General features: G+C 37.9%; 1 protein-coding gene across 1 annotated transcript in view; it reads right to left on the reverse strand.

Moving 5' to 3' along the window:
* UBE2G1 (ubiquitin conjugating enzyme E2 G1) overlaps positions 1-20,108 on the reverse strand; it is a 104,171-nt gene that overhangs the window by 16,551 nt on the left and 67,512 nt on the right. Inside the window, exons 2-4 of the mRNA XM_059996485.1 lie at positions 16,098-16,200; positions 8,354-8,451; positions 3,092-3,270 (exon numbers count right to left, since the gene is read on the reverse strand). Coding sequence (XP_059852468.1) covers positions 3,092-3,270; positions 8,354-8,451; positions 16,098-16,200 — 380 coding nt within the window. The remainder of the gene's footprint in view (positions 1-3,091; positions 3,271-8,353; positions 8,452-16,097; positions 16,201-20,108) is intronic.

Raw genomic sequence — 20,108 nt, forward strand, 5'->3', positions numbered from 1 at the left:
AAGAGCACTTAGCAGAGAGAAGTAAGACTGAGAGCAGGGAGATGAGATAGAAAGCTATTACAATAATGTAGGTAAGAAGTTAAAAGGACTCAAATCAATGGCAGAGGGGTGGAAAGGAATTTAGATATATAATTTGACTGACATTCTCTGGTGACACACAAGACTGGGCAAGGATGACTTCTAGGTAGAAGATAGATTGGTAGATGATGGTTCAAAGCAGGAGCTAGCTAATAACAGAGTCGCCATTTGTTGAATCCACTATGCCACACACTGTGGATGACCAGATGGGTGGTGTTATCATCTGCATTTTACATGTGAAGAACCTACGGAATCAATAGACCAAAAAGCACATATGTTTATCTCTTAGCTCTCCTAAGATCCTATTAAAATGATCATACCGGAATTATTTTTTTAAGGTATAAATCCTCACTGTCAAAGAAAATGGCATTAAAATCATCCGATAATGGGGAGAAATTTCTTCTGGAAGACCAAAAGTAGATGGAAGAACAATGAAACGTACATTAGAGGAGAGAAAGTAATAGCCTACAGGAGTCTCAATGGAACCCCAGCAAAGGAGGGAAAAGGACCTATTGAACAGAACTCTGAAGTTAAAGTTTGGAAATGACAGCTCTGAGAAGTCAGTAAGAAGTGGGGGTGAGGTGCATGCCACAGCTAAAGAAGACCCGGTGCAGTCAAATAAATAAATAAATAAATATTTTAAAAAAAAGATGTGGGGCTGAGGGACTTCCCTGGTGGTCCAGTGGTTAAGACTTCACGCTCTCAATGCAGGGGGCTCAGGTTAGATCCCTGGTCATGAAACTAGATCCTGCATGCTGCAACTAAGAGCCCGCATGCCACAACTAAAGATCCCGCATGCTGAAACTTAAGATCTCACATACCGCAACTAAGACCTGGAGCAGCCAAACAAATAAATAAATGAAGTGGGGCTGAAAAGAGATTGACAGAAAGTCTATATGACTCAATAGCTTGGCCCTTCCTCCTACCTACACCCAAAATTAATACCTTCCTAAAATAATAACGATGATATATAGATTTTATATAAATATACTGAAGACCACTAGAATTAGAGCTGCTAGTGTGAGTATTGGTACTGAAAGTAATTACTTCTTCACTTTGGCATTTAAATGGTACCCCTCTTCCTCCAACTCACTCTTAGTTTATTTTTTTTTTCACTCTTAGTTTAACATCTGGCTTATTACTCACACACTCTTGAGTGAAACCAATTCTGCACACATGCGCCCCTTATGTTGTTTGGACTGATACTTGACTTATTAGAAGTTAGAATGGTTTTCTGCCAGTGTTTACTTCAATTCAATTACTAAATTCAAAAATTCAAAGCCAGAGATTTGAAAGGGGGTTATTATATGTAGTGTTTTTCTACATGTAAGATTTCACCCAAGTTTTTATGTAGGTTTGAAATAACAAGGAAAAAAGGTGAATTTAATCTCCCAGCTTTCACATATACTAACAAAGTTTCCAAGAATAAGAATTAGAACAAAAGGATTGTTAAAGAAGGATAGACGGCTGAGGAACTAGGACTATTCTAGATTAAAGGAGACTAATAAAACATGAATACAGGACTTCTGTGGCGGTCCAGTGGTTAAGACTGCACGCTTCCACTGCAGGGGGCATGGGTTTGATCCCTGGTCAGGGAACTAAGATCCCACATGCCGTGGAGTGCAGTGCAGCCAAAAAAAAATTAACAAATAAATAAAATAATTTTTAAAAAAAAGAAAAGGAGAAGGAAGAGAAGACCAAAAAAAAGAAAATAAAAACAATAATGTAAAAATGAGAAACCTACAGTAAAATGGTAAGAAATACCAACCTTTACAAAATAAAAAATAAATAAATAAGTAAAAAATAAATAAAACGAATACAAAATGTAACGTGAGGACTTCCCTGGTGACGCACTGGTTAAGAAACCACCTGCCAATGCAGGGGACATGGGTTCAAGCCCTGGTTCAGGAGATCCCACATGCCATAGAGCAACTAAGCCCATGTGCCACAACTACTGACGCCCACACGCCTAGAGCCTGTGCTCCTCAACAAGAGATGCCACCACAATGAGAAGCCCGAGCACTACAATGAAGAACAGCCCCCACTCAACACAACTAGAGAAAGCCCTCGTGGAGCAACAAAGACCCAACACAGCCAAAATTAATTAATTTTTCAAAAGCAATGTGGGTTCCTAAAATTCTGGATTCTGCCGCCCCACCCATTTCGTTCTTAGGAGATACACGCTGAAGTATTTAAGTATATACTTAACCATAAAGATCTGTAAAGTATTCTCAGTTTAGCAAATAATAATAATGATAATAACAACGTTGTAAAATGTCCACATTTGTGAACCTGTATGTGTAGGGTATAGGGGTGTTTAAGGGTGTTTATAACTAATGCAACATTTTGTAGGTCTGAAAGTTTTAAAAATAAAAGCTTGGGAATAATAATATGGACCTACTAGGGACCTGATAATAAGTTCTCATAGGTATGACAGCTGTTTTATAGTTATATAGGATAGTGTCCTTATTCCTTTTTTTTTTTTAATTTATTTTTTTGGGGGGTGCTGTGTTGGGTCTTTGTTGCTGCTCGCAGGCTTTCTCTAGTTGCGACGAGCACGGGCTACTCTTCATTGTGGTGCGCGGGCTTCTCACTGAGGTGGCTTCTCTTGTTGTGGAGCACGGGCTCTAGGCGCGCAGGCTTCAGTAGTTGTGGCTCGTGGGCTGTAGAGCACAGGCCCAGTGGTTGTGGCACACGGGCTTAGCTGGTCCACAGCATGTAGGATCTTCCTGGACCAGGGATCGAACCCATGTCCCCTGCATTGGCAGGAGGATTCTTAACCACTGCACCAACAGGGAATCCCCTAGTGTCCTTATTCTTAAAAGATGCAGGTACAAATATTTAGGGGTAAAGCTTAGTTACGTCTTACTTATCTTTGTACAGATTCATGAAAAAATTAAATGAATAAAAACATATATCATACACATCCACACATATATACTTATAAAGTTACTATAGTTCTAATCAAGTTTAATTAAACGGGAGGGGAGATGTGTGCATGTGACCACCTTACCGCAGCGTCAACATTAGCAGGTGAGTCTCCATTAGGGTCTGCCAGCATAGAAATGACACTAATCATGATGGTTTCCACGGTGTGAATAGGCAGCCAGCGTTCCTCGGGCTTTTCATAACCATATTTATCTTCCCCGGGCTCATGAAGAATAGAAATGCATACATCACCATTTTTATCAACTGCAAAATTAAAGAATAAGATTACTGTTTTAAATATTTAAAATAATTTGGCTATACATAAAATACATATTATAATAAACATGGTCCCAATTCCCACGGCATCTGTATAAAATTCAATACCACTGTACCACTGAAAAGATACAGAAGTTAATTTCCAAAATGGAACCTGTTAACCTTTTAGGAAGACCGAAGATTTTACCAAGTAGGATCCACCTGACAAACCCAAAAGGAATGTAAGCTACCTTTTTCATTTGTGCAAAATTTCAAGACACATAGTATGTAGATGGTGCCTAGCATTTACATGTAATAAATACAATGAAATGAAGAAATGGCATCTGTTGAATCTGTTCTTCATTTGCAGAAAGTATATGGTCTAAACACCAGAATTGAGTTTCTGGATAATGAATTCCTAGTTTCCCCACTAACTTATTGATTGAAATTGTTAATAGTCAAAGGTCTAGAGACTTTCCTAAGAAAAAAATAAAAGGTAACATGATAATATACTTTTAAAATCACATAAAGGCAAAATTATATTTTCAGGGAAAAAGTATACTCAAATCCACAAAAGGAACATGTTATATTGCTAGTGAAAATTCATCAACGTAAGTGATATTCATTAGGCCCCTAATCTATAAAACGGTTTTAAAATCCAAGCCACAAATTAATTGTTGATCAAAAGGGGTAGAGGAGTCCTAATCCACATTTACATCACACAAATATTCCCTATTAGGGAACTATCAAAATCATAACATTCATTAATCTTCTACAGTGAAATTTTCCCTATTGCAAAAAGCATACTTATTGGAGAAATGTTAGAAAAGACAGAAAAGTATAAAATTTTGGTGAAAAACTTTTTAACCAAATTTCCAAATCCTATAAACAACCAATGACACTATTTATGTATATTTCATCCCTGACTTCCTACCTAAAGTCCAACAAATTTATGATAGGTATAATGTTAAAGCCTACTTTTCACCTCCTAACTCAAGCACTCCCCTGCTATTATTAACTCTGGGTAACCAGAGTCAAAGTTCGTGTGCACTGTGGCTCTACGATAAATGCTTCTTGAACGCGTGCCGTGTGCCAGGCACCCACCACCTGACATGGAGTTCAGCGGTGAATGCAACATTCAAGACTCATGCCTTCAATGTCTTGTATATGAGCTGTTCTGCAATTAAGGTTCCTTTTCCCAACTCACCTACACCTCCTAGTAAAATCTCTTAACTAAAATGAAATAACTAACTAGATCAAGAATAACAACAGCAAAACTTGTGACAGCACTATAAAGTTGAACAGAAAATGCTTACACAGTATTAAGATATTTTCCTCACTTACACTTAAAATTTTTTCTTTGGAAGTCATTTTCTTTGAGAACATTTAACATCAAATGTTTGTACAGAATTCTATCAGAGAGAATCTATTTGAGACCCATTTTCCTTTTATAAAAATTATCGTAATTTAGCACCTTTAAAATTTTTTAACCTTGTGTCATTTCAAACATACAGTTTAGTTTCTTAGAAAGAGGTTTTTACGCTTAATGCCTATTACCAAATTACACTTTAAAAATGCAAGATATGAGCTGATAATTCTGAGTGACAAGGCAATAAAACTAAGATTTTTCTTTATTGAAAAAATTTTTAATTTCACAACTGAAATCTAGTTTAAAATACTTTTAGGGGCTAAATTTTTCCATGTACAGAAACTTTATGTATTTCCTCTTTAGTCAAATGTCTGTTCATGTCCTTTACCCATTTATGTACTCAATGTTTAGTTTTCTTCTTGCCAAACTGCTTCTTAATTTTCCTTGTTTAATTTTTGCCTGTTATTTTTTTTCTTTCATTTCAATACCCCAATAATGTTTTTTAATGGCTGGCCTTATTATCTGACACAAGATTCATTTAAGAATCCCATACTGAATTTAGTTACCATTTCTCTTTCCTCTTTATAGTCTTCCAATATTTATTGCTTTTGAAACTAGAAACTCCTTGTTCCTAACACCCAGAAAATAATATTCACTATTTTTAAAAACCACTTGAAACTTTTTATTCCATTTAGAGTTTTAATTCACTTTGCTGTTTGGTGTGAAGAAAATTTCTAAATCAATTTCCCCATAAGTAGCTAGCCAACAGTCTCAGCATCAATGACTGAAAAGAAAACACAGCTCTTCTTCCATCTTGAAACTAAACTACCTGAACCATGCATACCCTTCAAGCTATCTCCCTTCTCTTGAAGCTGTGCTCTAAAATTAGGAAAATCTGATTTCCCCTCGTCTTCTCTATTTACACTTGGGTACTCTCTTTTTTGCCTTATGGGAAACTGCCTTCTGCTTCCAAACAGGATGCTATGACTATTCTCACAAAGTGACTGGGAGAACATATTCTCCTGGGTATTTTTAAAGTCAACCCTTCTGGGCCCAAAACAACTGATACCGTTGAGGACACCTTCCTGGACACATTTTCCTCTCTTACTTCCGTGGCACACTTCCTTTCCCTGGTTCTTGAAGCCATTCTCTCAATCACTTTCTTCTTTTCCTTTTCCTTGGTCTAACTTTTGATGTTATCCTAATCTCCAAAATTAATCCTCTTTTCCCTAAGTAAATTAAACCATTCATTATATCACAGTGTTACCCACCATCTCCCCCCCGCCAGCTTTATTAAGATATAATTGACAGAAAACGTTGTGTAAGTTTAAGGTATACCACATGATGATTTGATATCGTTACCTGTCATCTTGATGTCAGTAGCTTCCAAGGCCCTAAGCTCACTGCTGAGCCTTGACTAGTTTTCTTTAATTACCTAAGTGGTTATGGCAACTGCACCTCCAGACAAACAAGTCTCAAATTGAGTGCATCTAAGTCATACAAATGACTTGTATGACTTTACCATATAATAATTTTTAATAAAACAGCTTTTGAGATATAATTCATGCATTTGAAGTATACAATTTAATGGTTTCTAGTATGTTTAGAGTTGTATAACCATCACCACGATCAATTTTACAATATATTCATCACCACAGAAAGAAATGCCGTACCCATTAGCAATTGATAAAATCCTCTATCTCCTAGCTATTTTGTCTGGTTTTCCCTTCCAAACCTTCCCCCGTGAGTATAAACTTTCTAGACATAAATATAGTCATGATGAACCTACTATACAGCTTTAAAACTATTGAGTCCCCACGACTAAAGATACATATTCAAAATTCTATTTAAGAATCACATTCTCCATCATTCCCTGACTCCCTCTTCTATGCTACCAAACACCTTTATAACAACATCACTGTTGTCTCTGTTTCACCATTAAATTTATGTCCGTCTTTCCCTTATACATACCATAATATCCTTACAGAAAGACCATAACTCGATCATCTTTGTATCTCCAGCACCTAGCAGAAATTCAAATGCTGGTTTTTCCCCTCATTCCCACTGCAGACCACTCTCACTCTCCTTTCTAAGTCTAGCTCCTTCTGAACCTGCCATCCCTGGCCCATTGCCTCCTCGGGTATCCTTTCTTCACAAAGCATCCCTTCACTCAAATCACGTCTTAATTACTTCACTCTCTAATGCCTTCTCCCTTATGGTCTGCAAACCAACAATCCCTTCAACCTTAAAAAACAAAGAAAATAAACACTCATTTCAGTTGCCCTCTTAAACTACGGAGGCCACTGCTATTGTTCCTCTTAACAGAGGTTCCATGTACTGCTTACATATATTCTCTCATGTAACTCTCACAGATAGAGAAACTAAGGTTCAAGAGGCTTTTACCTACAGTAATATAGCTAATTTGTGGTAGAGACAACATTCAGAAACTTCGTTACATTTTCCTTTGAAATAGGTGGAAAAAGATTGACTTACACATCAAATAATTCAAGAGAAGGCAGGAGAAACTGCCAAAAGGCTAGGAAGAAATGAAAGAAACGTCCAAGGCAGATGTGGTCAATTCGTGCCTCCATATATCTTGTAGGATTATCGCTAATGTGTTCTACCAGAAAGAAATTATTTTTCTCCCTTCTTCCTGGTGCAAAAATTAACTATGTCTTTTGTCATCACTGCTATCTTAGATGTGATGAAATATGGCGGCTTCCTTGGTTCCCAATAGTTTTCCATTTGCCAGTCTAGTCTCTCCTAAGTAAGACTCATCTGTTTTTCAAGTCACTGGGTGCTATTACACTTCCTTGAAACAAAGCCTTGGTTTATTCATGCATCTGTTACCCTCACTGATTTTTGCTTAAACTAATATATAAGGGTTTCTCTTCCTTACAACTGAAAGTCTGGACTATGAGAAGTAGAATGAAGATCAGTGTAATTGTCTAAAAAGACAACTTTGATGACAAAATACTGATAGTCAAAATACTTAGGAAAGAAATTCTTGCAAGCTCTATCATACAAAACAAGGCCAAAAGTTCAGGGAGACTGTGTATACACATAGTTTATCTGGCCTAACCTTTGGCTCACAAAGTGAATTTTAAATGGTAGTACATCTTTGGGTAAAAAAGTCAATGTCACCATTTTATGCACTGCAGTACTGGATACTTTTGAAGGTTTAAACACACAGTATTGTATCTCATTTGATCCTATCAATCACCTTATGATGTAGGTAAGACATTCCTTTTTGACAGCTAAGAACATACATTAAAAGTTAAGCGTTGTCCATAGAGTCTAGGAGCTAAGATGAGAAAATAGAAATTAAAAATCCAGGTTTAATTACTTCTAAGCTCTTTGTAATAGCCAATGAGTCACCTAATACCTTGGAAATTATCTCCTCAATTATAAGAGCTCTATTAATGCTGAATATCACCCACCAACCCTGCCTCCAGTTAGGAACATCATGAGTCTCAAAACGAGCTGAAAACTAAGTAAGTAAATAAATAAGTAAATGAAGATTTTTTTCCCCATGTGATCTCTGTCAATTCTTCTCTTCTAAGGAATCTAAATCCAAGCCCATGTGCATAACAAACACAACAAACTTAGTACAAAAATTCCAACGCAATTTCATTGAGAACTACACCTTCCTTATTGACCTTGAAAACTTCAGGGACAGGCCATCATACTTGCAAATGTAAAAGTAAAACTAGATAAACTTACCATTTGGGTGCCAGATTTCTGTAATGAATTTCATTTTAGGAGGCCGAAGGGGATAATCTTTTGGGAAAGTGAGATGAGCCTTAAAAACACCACCTTCACTGGAAATACAAAAACAAAAACAAGTTCTTGCCTATAAGTTCCTGCTTATAAATAAGAAAATTATTAAAACAAACATAAAACAAGGATGCTAGTGCTAACATTATAAACAAAATAAATAATCTGGATTTCAAGCAGTTTACTTTACTCAAATATCCAGTTTAATAAACTGTCATACCTACCACCTTATTAAACTCTCAAAAAACAGTAAAATGAAAGAAACAGCTTTAAAAAAAGGCATCCAGATCAGATTACACGACTGCTGTGCTACAAACCTTTTAATCTCTTCCCACTGCACTTAAAACAAAATTTAAAAGTTAAGTTTAACATTGCCTATCAGGGTCAAGTTGCCAATTTCTCTACGTTGATCTCAATCTTCCACTCTTCTCTCTAGTTCCAGCCAGTCTTCTTTCTGTTCTTCAAACACAACAAGCTTTTTCTCATCTGAGAGCTTATGTATTTTCTTATTCCCTCTCTGGGAACAGTTGTGCTGACCTTCAATCCATCCATCCATTTATTCATCTTATCATTTAACAAATATTTATTCAGTCTTTACGTGTCAGACACTGGGAGTACAGCAGTGAACAAAGCATAAAGTCTCTCAAGGAGTTTATAATTGGTGACTTTCCAAAGTAGGGCTGTGCAACAGAACTTTCACACACTAGAGGTGGTTTATAGTTATGCCGGCCAATATGTTAGCCACCAACCACTTGTATCAATAATATGGCGAGGGCCTCCCTGGTGGCGCAGTGGTTGAGAGTCCGCCTGCCAGTGCAGGGGACACGGGTTCGTGCCCCAGTCTGGGAAGATCTCACATGTCGCGGAGCGGCTGGGCCCGTGAGCCATGGCCGCTGAGCCTGCGCGTCCGGAGCCTGTGCTCTGCAACGGGAGAGGTCACAACAGTGAGAGGCCCACGTACCACAAAAAAAATACATATATATATATATATATATATATATATATATATATGGCTAGTACAACTGAGGAACGGAATTTTTAATCTTGTTTAATTCTAATAGGCACATGTGGCTGTGACTGTTGTGTTAAGGCACTGCAGAGCACTGTCATTTGCTTAGGAACTGTTCCTGAACAACTGTCAAAACAACGTAAGTCATTGTTGAAGAAAACCAATGAAAAAAAGTCAGCCTTATGGGGCAAAAACGACAAAGCCCCTGACTTGTGTCCTTGGTACTAGCTGTTTCCTCTGTTTGAAACACTGTTCTCCCTTTGTCATATTCAGAACTCAGCTTAAATGTTACCTCTTGAGAATGATTTTACTTGACTACCCAATCTTAACTAGCCACTGTGTCCCTCTATCACATGGACCTCTTTTCATTTCTTTATTGCAAAAGCAATTCACACCTCTGATTCTCTTATTGTAAGATGTGCACCCCATCAGAGCAGGGTCATCTGACTGTGTTTGTTTCAGATCATCGAGAAATGGAATCCTCAGCTCATTAAATGGTTTTCATTCATTAAACAAATAGATAATGATTATCTACCTATGGGAGGCACTGTTGTATGTAAAAGAATACAACAGGGACCAAAACATTAGAGATCACTGATTTATGGCACTTACCATTCTAGAGTCAGAGGAAAGTATCAAGAAAAATACCGGTAATAAATACTGGAATGATATGAGCAATCTATTGTTAAAATTTTTTTTTAATCTATAGAATAAGCCCATTTGCCTTTACAAAGAAAAAGTGAGGGTATGTTTATATACAAATAGAAAAATGTCTGGAAACATGACACCAATATATAATAATAATGGTTAATTAACTCTGAAGCACAAGATTATGAGATTTTTTTACTTTCTGCTTTGTACATTTTGATATACCATGAATTTTTAACCACAAGCAAGTATTAATTCTTATTGCCTTTTTCTAATCATAAAAGCAAGATGAAGGGAGTTAAAGAAAGGTAGATCATTAACACCAAACACTTCTGAATACTTAGGAAAGGCCACTAGATTCCGAGTATAAAAAGTAACCTCGACTTTAAAAACCTCGAAACAGAGTAACTGAGAAATTAGAAGAAAGAAAATAAGGGTAGTAAAGGGCTTACCACGAAAAAGAAAGAATATCCTTTCCTTTTGCACAGGAAGAAAACAGACTGAATGTAGTACAGATATCCAGGGGTAAAAAGGAAGAAAGCTGACACATTTTATGCCTGCCTTATGGTCTTAATTTTCATAATTTATGAGACTATCTATTGAAGGGAAAAAACATGAAGACTTGAGGGAATGGAGACTAGAACAGCAGTTGTAAAGAGCGCATTACACTGTTAAGAGATAAGTCTACCTTCTCGGACTATGTTACCCCAACTGGATAAATTAGTGCCAAAACTGGCCTTAGGAAATATTAATTCTATGAACTAGTTTTTCAAACTGGGGCTGCAAAGCTAAGTAAGTGAGTCACTAACGAGTTTTCTTTATAAACAAATAAAAATAGAATAAAAAGGGCTTCCCTGGTGGCGCAGTGGTTGAGAGTCCGCCTGCTGATGCAGGGGACAAGGGTTCGTGCCCTGTTCCGGGAAGATCCCACATGCCGCAGAGCGGCTGGGCCCGTGAGCCATGGCCGCTGAGCCTATGCATCCGGAGCCTGTGCCCCGCAATGGGAGAGGCCGCAACAGTGAGAGGCCCGCGTACCGCAAAAAACAAAAACAAAAAGAAAAACAAAAACACTTTGAAAGCCACAAATACAGAAAACAGCCAAGAATCTATGTAAAACAACATCAAAACAGCTACCACAAAGCCCATGTACTTTATCCCACTGGTAAGACTATTCCCTGATACTAAGTTAGCTTTCCTGGGTCCCTGAGTTCTAACTGATATCAGATCTACTTAAAAGCTTTATATTAGGGGCTTCCCTGGTGGCGCAGTGGTTAAGAATCCACCTGCCAATGCAGGGGACATGGGTTCGAGCCCTGGTCCGGGAAGATCCCACATGCAGAACAACTAAGCCTGTGAGCCACAACTACTGAGCCCGCACACCACAACTACTGAAGCCTGCGTGCCTAGAACCCGTGCTCCACAAGAGAAGCCACTGCAATGAGAAGCCCGCACACCACAACGAAGAGTAGCCTCCACTCGCTGCAACTAGAGAAAGCCTGCGCAACAAAGAAAGACCTAACACAGCCAAAAATAAATAAGTAAAATAAATTTTTTAAAAAAAAAAGCTTTATATTAGCTGATTGGAATCCCTATCATGAAAAATTGCCTTAGTCTATTGAATTATTTTCAATCTTTAAATTTTAATAGGACTATCCTTAAAAGTTTAAAGTACACAATTTTAACTCTGTCTGCAATGTCCTCACCCATTCTAAACTAATCATGCAGTTCCTTACAGTTTTTCTCCTACAGGTGGAATCTTTAACTTCTCTAATACCTGTGAAAATCCTACTTGTTATTTTTAAAAGCCTAGTTCAGTAGTCCCAACTTGTGGGCACAAACTTCTAGTGAACAGTGAACAGCCAAGTTAGCAAAAAACTCAGAACACTCAAAGAGTACAAAACATAGTAAACTAAATATTAAAATGTCACATATTCACTATTTTTCAAATATATAAAGATCTACTATGATGAACAAAATGGCAGTTTATGAAAAGCATCAATGAATTAAAAATACCTTCCCTCCGATTATACATTCTCTTCACAGGTATTAATAGTATAATTACTAGCATGATGTTAAAAAGAGGTATGAAACCAATAGTTTCACATTTGAAAAGGTTGAGAAATCTAGGCCTAGTTCAAGTTTCTTCTATTAGACTTCCCTTACTGTTTTTGTATTAAAATTATAAAAATCTTACAAGTATCAGATCCTATCATTCTACTTTGTCAGATCCTATCATTCTGCCATATTTACTTATTTAAATGATATACCATATGCTGCCATCTGAAATTTTGCTCAACACTGTTCTTTTATATATTCCTGATAATATCTGTCTCCTGTTTATTCATTTTTACCTGCCACAATTTTTCTATTACAATCAAAATGTTTGCTTCCGATTTCTTTTGCTATTACAAACAACAGAATGTTGAACATTCTGAACTCTTTCTAGGCATTGGGTTTTACCCTAGAAATGAAACAAGACAAAGTTTAAATAACTGTTTAAAGTCACACAGATAACAGTGATAGCCTCAGGGAGCTAAACAAAGACAGTCTCCAAAACTCACGTTCTTAAGCACTAAATGATAAGTGGCACGGCACTGCCATTGATCAATCAATTTCTAAGCCATGCAGGCAGGTTCATTCCCTCCAAAATTTCATTACAGAATATATGGCTTGCGCCTCTAAGTTTTAAACAGAACTGTGGAAGAATTTTGTTAGTGTAAAAGAATATTAATCAGAGAGTTTAGTTAGCCACCTCTTCATTTTCTATACCCACTCAAGATAAGGCAATAATACTACAAAATACATATAATCTTAAGATTCTCCAAATTCTTCACATCATTGGCAAAGGTAGGAAACAAAATTAAGCATACTTCTTGAGCACACTAGCCATTAGTGATGGAAAAAAGAATAAGAGATACAGGAAAGGTACACATTCACCATTCCCTCATACAAATTTATAAGATTTATGATTACATGGTGCTACCCATGTCTCCTAAAGTTTCTGTAAAAACCTACTGCCATCCTACCTGACATTTTTCTTGCCGAGGATATGGGCAGCTAGCCACACTACTTGATAATCATTAGTCTGAAAATAGCAGGCATGTCACACCAGTTTCAGAATGTTTTTCGTAGAGAAAGCCTCAAGACGGGGCTTCGCTGGTGGTACAGCAGTTAGGAATCTGCCTGCCAATGCAGGGGACACGGGTGCAAGCCCTGGTCCGAGAAGATCCCACATGCCACAAAGCAACTAAGCCCGTGCACCACAACTATTGAGCCTGCGCTCTAGAGCCCACGAGCCACAATTACTGAGCCCGTGTGCCACAACTACTGAAGCTGGCGCGCCAAGAGCCCATGCTCCAAAACAAGAGAAGCCACCACAATGAGAAGCCCGTGCACCGCAAGGAAGAGTAGCCCCCGCTCGCTGCAACTAGAGAAAGCCAGCATGCAGCAACGAAGACCCAATGCAGCCAAAAATAAATAAATAATTTTTTTTTTTTAAATTCCTTATTTTCTAAGCCAGCTAAAATCCAATTTCTGTTGCTTGAAGCCAAAAGCCTACTAACTATTACAGTTACTAACTCTTCAGTTCCCAGTTCCCACTTTAGACATCTCTTCCTCTGGGAAAAATTCCCTGACACAGTCATAACCTGCCATGCTACCAACGAGTTCTCACAACACCTAATGCCTCCCTCCATCATGGCTGTCCTCAAAGTGTATTAAATAACTATGCAATGAGCTGTCTTGCCAACTAAACTGTAACCTCTTTGGGAGCAGTGACTATTAGCTAATTCAAGATCATGTTCCTAGCATCTAGCATAAGAGTACTGAAAAAACTTTTGGAAACTAAATCAATGAGTAATGTAAATGCCAGTACACTGCTTTATTTTTGCAACCATTCTAAGTAGGAAGTTGCTAAAAGGGACGGCCTAAACTCAATAAATCATAAACCTCTTTTTTGAGGGCTTTAAAAACAATTTTATAACTATCAGCACATGAATTTTAGAAAAGGTCATTAATAAAAAGCAATCATACCAAAGTAATTTTGGATGATTATTATAAGGTCTGTCAATTGCATTAAGGCTTCATTACTCACAGGATGTTCAAAGTACGTGTGGCACTGAGGTTAAACTGCAGCCCAGGTGCAGCCAGTGCTCTCATCAGGAAGGGACAGTGCAGAAGTGGCAGCCAGTTGTCTCGTCAGCAACTCCAGAGGAGCTGCCACAAATGCTTCTGCTGTCCACACCTCAGATCAACAGCCAGCAGTTTTTAAATGTATACGAAAGGCCAGAAATAGATTTTTATTGGCGGCAAGAATGGCCTAATTAGTGCAATGAGTATTAAAGTGTCTCTCTTTGGTAAAGCTGAAGGGACACAACATATATATGGACCAGCTGATAATATTTAGAGATGCTTGCCACCATCACACGAAAAAAGTGTATGAATTTTGCAAGGTCCTTAGAGATCGAGGTCAAACCTGGATGCCTAGTTAATCTTCTACACAGACATTAGTTTAGAAGAATTTCTCTTGTTATCACATATCAACTTTAAGATTAACAAGATTCTGTCACTGGAATGTTGCTGTATCTCCCTTGAGTAAACCTTCACACAATATGTTTTGATTTAAAAACCTAGACGACCAGAACCTCATCAGGCTCATAGGCTAGGCTGTATGTATGATTTTTGTGTGCAAAATTTGGTAAGAAATTTGCTTTCAAATAAATAATATTAAGGTTATGGAGGAATACCTCTAGGATGGCTTTCATTGGCTACTGTTATTTACCAAACTAACATTGTAGAATGACTAAATTGAGTTATTTTAGTTTGCAACAATTACCAATGCAGAGACTTCCCTGGTGGCACAGTGGATAAGACTCCGAGCTCCCAATGCAGGGGGCCCGGGTTCAATCCTGGTCAGGGAACTGGATCCCACATGCATGCCACAACTAAGAGTTCATATGTCACAACTAATGAGCCTGCGAGCCGCAACTAAGACCTGGTGCAACCAAATAAATATTTTTAAATAAATAAATAAAAATAATACCATTAAAAAAACAATTACCAATGCAAACATACCGCTGGGAGATCAGCAAAAATTCTGATTGGGAACAGTTGTGACAAAACATAAATCATTTTTTTTCAGACCTCAGAAAACCCCCAAATCAATACTACAGCTCAACTCTGTATGTCATATACCAGTTTGCTCTGGTATAGAACTAGCTCTGAATTTTCTCTTACATCAGGTGTTGGCGAAGGGGAGACAAAGGAGTTACCATCTCAGAACATCTAAAATAAAACTATTCCACCATCAAAAAAATGTTTGATGTATCCAAATCCTTGCTGCTTAGTACCATCAAGGACCACAGTTGAGTGACCAAGTATACTCCCCAAGAAGGTCCCTGCTGTCCTTCAGTTGTATTTCTTTGAGAAGGTTGCTGCATTTTTTTTTCAATACCTCAACTTCTATAAAAAGTGTGAGGGCTTCCCTGGTGGTGCAGTGGTTGAGAGTCCGCCTGCCGATGCAGGGGACACGGGTTCGTGCCCTGGTCCGGGAGGATCCCACATGCCGCGGAGCGGCTGGGCCCATGAGCCATGGCCACTGAGCCTGTGCGTCTGGAGCCTGTGCTCCGCAATGGGAGAGGCCACAACAGTGAGAGGCCAGCGTACCGCAAAAAAAAAAAAAAAAAAAGTGTGAGACTTGTACTAGTCACTAACATCAGATAGTCAAGATCCATCTTACAGAACATTAAATATTAGTAAGTTTAAGTTGGTCTGCAAACACACAGAACAGAAAATCAGACTGTGGTCTTTGAATCTAAAAATGTATTACATAACGTATTTAAGAAATTCCATCTTTTTCTGTTGCTCTTTGATTACACCACATTCTGTTGTGTATCTTTACATCAATTAATAGTGATTAATTAAAACTGATTAACTTTATCACTTTTATAAACTGGGAAACTTCAGTTTGTCAAAATAGTTTATATTTCAATTGCTAAAAGAGCTCCACTTGGATGTTAGTTCCATTATACTTACTAAAGTGTATCTGGAGGACCAATAATAAGGACTTCCCATCGGTAGAGATCATTGTCATCTATTAAACCTGCTGAAAAGCCTTCCACTGGGTTTTTGTTGAGTTCTGTGGAAAAAGAAAATGTTTATCAAAAATTTTAAGTAAATAATCTTCGCCCAACATTCATTACAGAACTTGAATATACATGTTATAAATTCTAACCTGTTAAATGAACACACCTGGATCCATTAGCAAAATGCTACCTGATGTCCAAAACATTTCCATTTCTATAACACAAAGAAGCAATGGGTAAAGCAAAGTATCCAGAAAGTCAACTTCTACTGTGCCCTTTTACTTCTACCCTGGTTTCCAGCTAGGTTCTCACCATTCTAGTAGCTCCCTAGTGGTATATAGGTATAGCCATACAGAGAGCTTATTAAAATGCAGGTGTCAGGACTTCCCTGGTGGTCCAGTGGTTAAGACTCCACACTCTCAATGCAGAGGGCCCGGGTTTGATCCCTGGTCAGGGAACTAGATCCCACATGTCACAACTAAGACCCAGAACAGCCAAATAAATAAATAAACATTTTTTTAAATAAAAAATAAAATAAAATAAAATAAAATGCAGGTGTCAGGCCCATCCCCTAGAGATTCTGGTTCAGAGGGAAATCAAACCAATATTTCTGGTAATTCTTATGCTGTGGTCTTTAGGATACATATTCAGAAACACCAAGAGTGCCTGATACCTTTTCATTGGAATTTACTGCTTAAGCAACCTTCATTTATACTAATAACTATATGTCTACATGAGTAAGTCCTCTGTATTCTTGGGGATATACAACTACAGTTGGCGTTCATGTGCGACCCATCAGACTCTGAGCACAGAGACAGCAGAGGCTCCATCCATCCTGCCTATGTGTGTTGACCCCCTTGCTGACCAGAGTTTCCAGCACCCAGGAGTAGCTTAAGAATAATAGCTGGATAGCCAGGAGATGGAAGCAACCTAAGTGTCCATCATCGGATGAATGGATAAAGAAGATGTGGCACATATATACAATGGAATATTGCTCAGCCATAAAAAGAAACGAAATTGAGTTATTTGTAGTGAGGTGGATGGACCTAGAGTCTGTCATACACAGTGAAGTAAGTCAGAAAGAGAAAGACAAATACCGTATGCTAACACATATATATGGAATCTAAGGGGAAAAAATGTCATGAAGAGCCTAGGGGTAAGAGGGGAATAAAGACACAGACCTACTAGAGAATGGGCTTGAGGATACGGGGAAGGGGAAGGGTAAGCTGTGACAAAGTGAGAGAGTGGCATGGACATATATACACTACCAAACGTAAAACAGATAGCTAGTGGGAAGCAGCCGCATAGCACAGGGAGATCAGCTCGGTGCTTTGTGACCACCTAGAGGGGTGGGATAGGGAAGGTGGGAGGGAGGGAGACGCAAGAGGGAAGAGATATGGGAACATATGTACATGTATAACTGATTCACTTTGTTATAAAGCAGAAACTAACACACTATTGTAAAGCAATTATACTCCAATAAAGATGTAAAAAAAATATATGCACGAAAAAAAAGAATAATAGCTGGAGCCTACAGGAACAGCAGTAGCAACATGAGATTTTCCTCTTCCGGAGAGAGTGCTCTAGCATGGATGGGGAATGACGGGGGCTGGGGACGAGAACAGAGGCAAAGAACTAGTGAGGTGGCGGGGAAACAGGCCATGAGGGCACCTTAGAGGAGACAGGTAAGAAACAGTTCCTAGAGACACAGAGCTTAATAAAGTAATGACCAATCCATGGTGAGTGTCATGTCAGGATTTTTTAAACAGCTTTAATGAGATATAATTGACATTCGGTAAGTTGCGCATATTTAAATTACATTATTTTTTTTACATATTGATATATGTATACAGCTGTGAAGCCATCACCACAGTCACGATTGTGTGTGCGTATAAATATATGAATCACCAACAAGCGGCACTGGTTGGCTCAAATTGAGAAGTGGGACAAAGCACACAGGAGAGCGATTGAGAGAGGGCTTGCTGGGAGGCTGAACAGGTTTGTAATTCTCATATAATTCCTGCCATCATCCTCAAGGAGCTCAGTCTCATGATAAGTAAGTATAATACAACTCAGGGTGCTATAAAGACTGAACAAAGTGTGTTAGTAACTGAGAAGAAAATATTAATTTTTTGAGGAATCAGAGGTGGTTATTTCAACAGATTTAACACTCCAACATGCCAGTGAAACACAGAGAGAGCCAAAAGTGAAAGTTTATTTATATTTAAACGTGAATGGCTTCTTTTCTCAAAATTTGAGGGGAGATTTTTTTTTCTAATTTATAAGTCTAGTATTTTTGCCTAACTGGCAAAACAGATTTTTATAAATAGTTTTAAATCAGTACTGTGTTTTGAAACACAAGAAATGCATTTTTACTTTTAAACAGCTATTCTAAGACATTTTAAAAATACTGAAAATGCAAAGAAATAGTATTTCAATCTTGTTATTTTGTTTATCAATGCAAACATTTACTGAGTGCCAATATGCTGCAGACATACTGGGAAAGATCTGAAAGTCCAACTTTTACTGTCAACTGAGGGACAGAGTGGAGCATAGACAATTACAATCTGGGCAGGTAAATTCTGCACTGAGTTATCTCATTTCTAACCTTTCTCTAGACAAACACTGGTATATTACTTAGACCATTTTCTCCAACACTATATGCAAGAGTCTTATGGAAGATTCTATAATTTATCTAGAAATCACCTAATGGTTGCATTTTACATCAGAAGTTCAGTGGAATTTTATAAACGTAGGTGGGTAAATTCTTAAATTAGCATACATGGTCAAAATTACCCTTGAAAACGTCCTTACACTTTCCATAAAGTAAATTATTCCTTCTCACTTTTGTCAATACACCGTAAGTTCTTTAAAAATCTTTTGCACATTCTTTCCACGCTTTTCTTCTACAGGAGTGATTGTGTCCATTCCTTGTTTCATTAAGTAATGCAAAAGTAATGCTGCAAGATGTCCATCTATCTCAGTTTTGTCATGGCTTTTGCCCATAGCGTGGATCCTCATAGCCTAGATCCATGGGTATTTAACAGGCTTAATCTACCTATTAGTGGCAGATCGTTACCTACCTTCATGATTCCTTCAAGGTCCAATTCCTCCATGGGGCCTTCCCTAAATAACTTACCAAATAATCTTCTTTTGACTTCTGCTAAATTCCTATTAATCATACTTTTAGTCTGTACTGCATCACCCGGCACTTAACTATCAGTTCCTGATTCCCACAGAAGTAAACAGGCAATTAAATGCTCCAACATTAGTACAAGAATTTGGAGGGGCACAAAGAAGGGCACATTATAATCATGAAGAGACAGAAAGGCGTCTAAAAAGAGAAGAGACATCTGAAATAAGACAAAGGATTTTGGTGGAGAAGGTGCAAGGCTTACACAGGGAACATATACAAAAACTTGAAATATGGAGATCAGCATATGGGGGGCGGGGGGGGCGTCATACAGCTGAAGCTAGATAGCATGTCGGAAGGACTGCAAAGAGCCTTTAGAAGCCATGTTAGTTTAGACTTTATCCAGAGAGAAATGACGAGCCTTTGAAGAGTTTGTTTTTGTTTTGTTTTTAAAGCAATGAGGTGACCTCATGAGATTTACTTTTTCAAAAATCAATCTCTCAGTATATGAAAGATATGTGGAAAAAAAGTATGTGAAAGAGTAAGGCCATGTGATGACGAAGAAACCAGAAAGGAAGCTATTAAAGTAATCCTGAAAAGTGTACCTTTAGTATATGGTAGTGGGAATAATAAACAGGGATACACAGGAGATAGAATCCATCAACCAAGCTTGGTGATGTGGGGGGTTTTAGATAATAAGCCAAAATTGACACACATTTCCTCAAAAAGTTTATAAACATTGAGTTACCATATAGCCCAGTAATTACACTCCTAGGTATATACCCAGGAGAAATGAAAACATCTACCCATATAGGAATTTGTACCCAA

This window comes from Delphinus delphis, chromosome 19 (assembly GCF_949987515.2).
Source record: "Delphinus delphis chromosome 19, mDelDel1.2, whole genome shotgun sequence".
Lineage (NCBI taxonomy): Eukaryota > Metazoa > Chordata > Mammalia > Artiodactyla > Delphinidae > Delphinus > Delphinus delphis.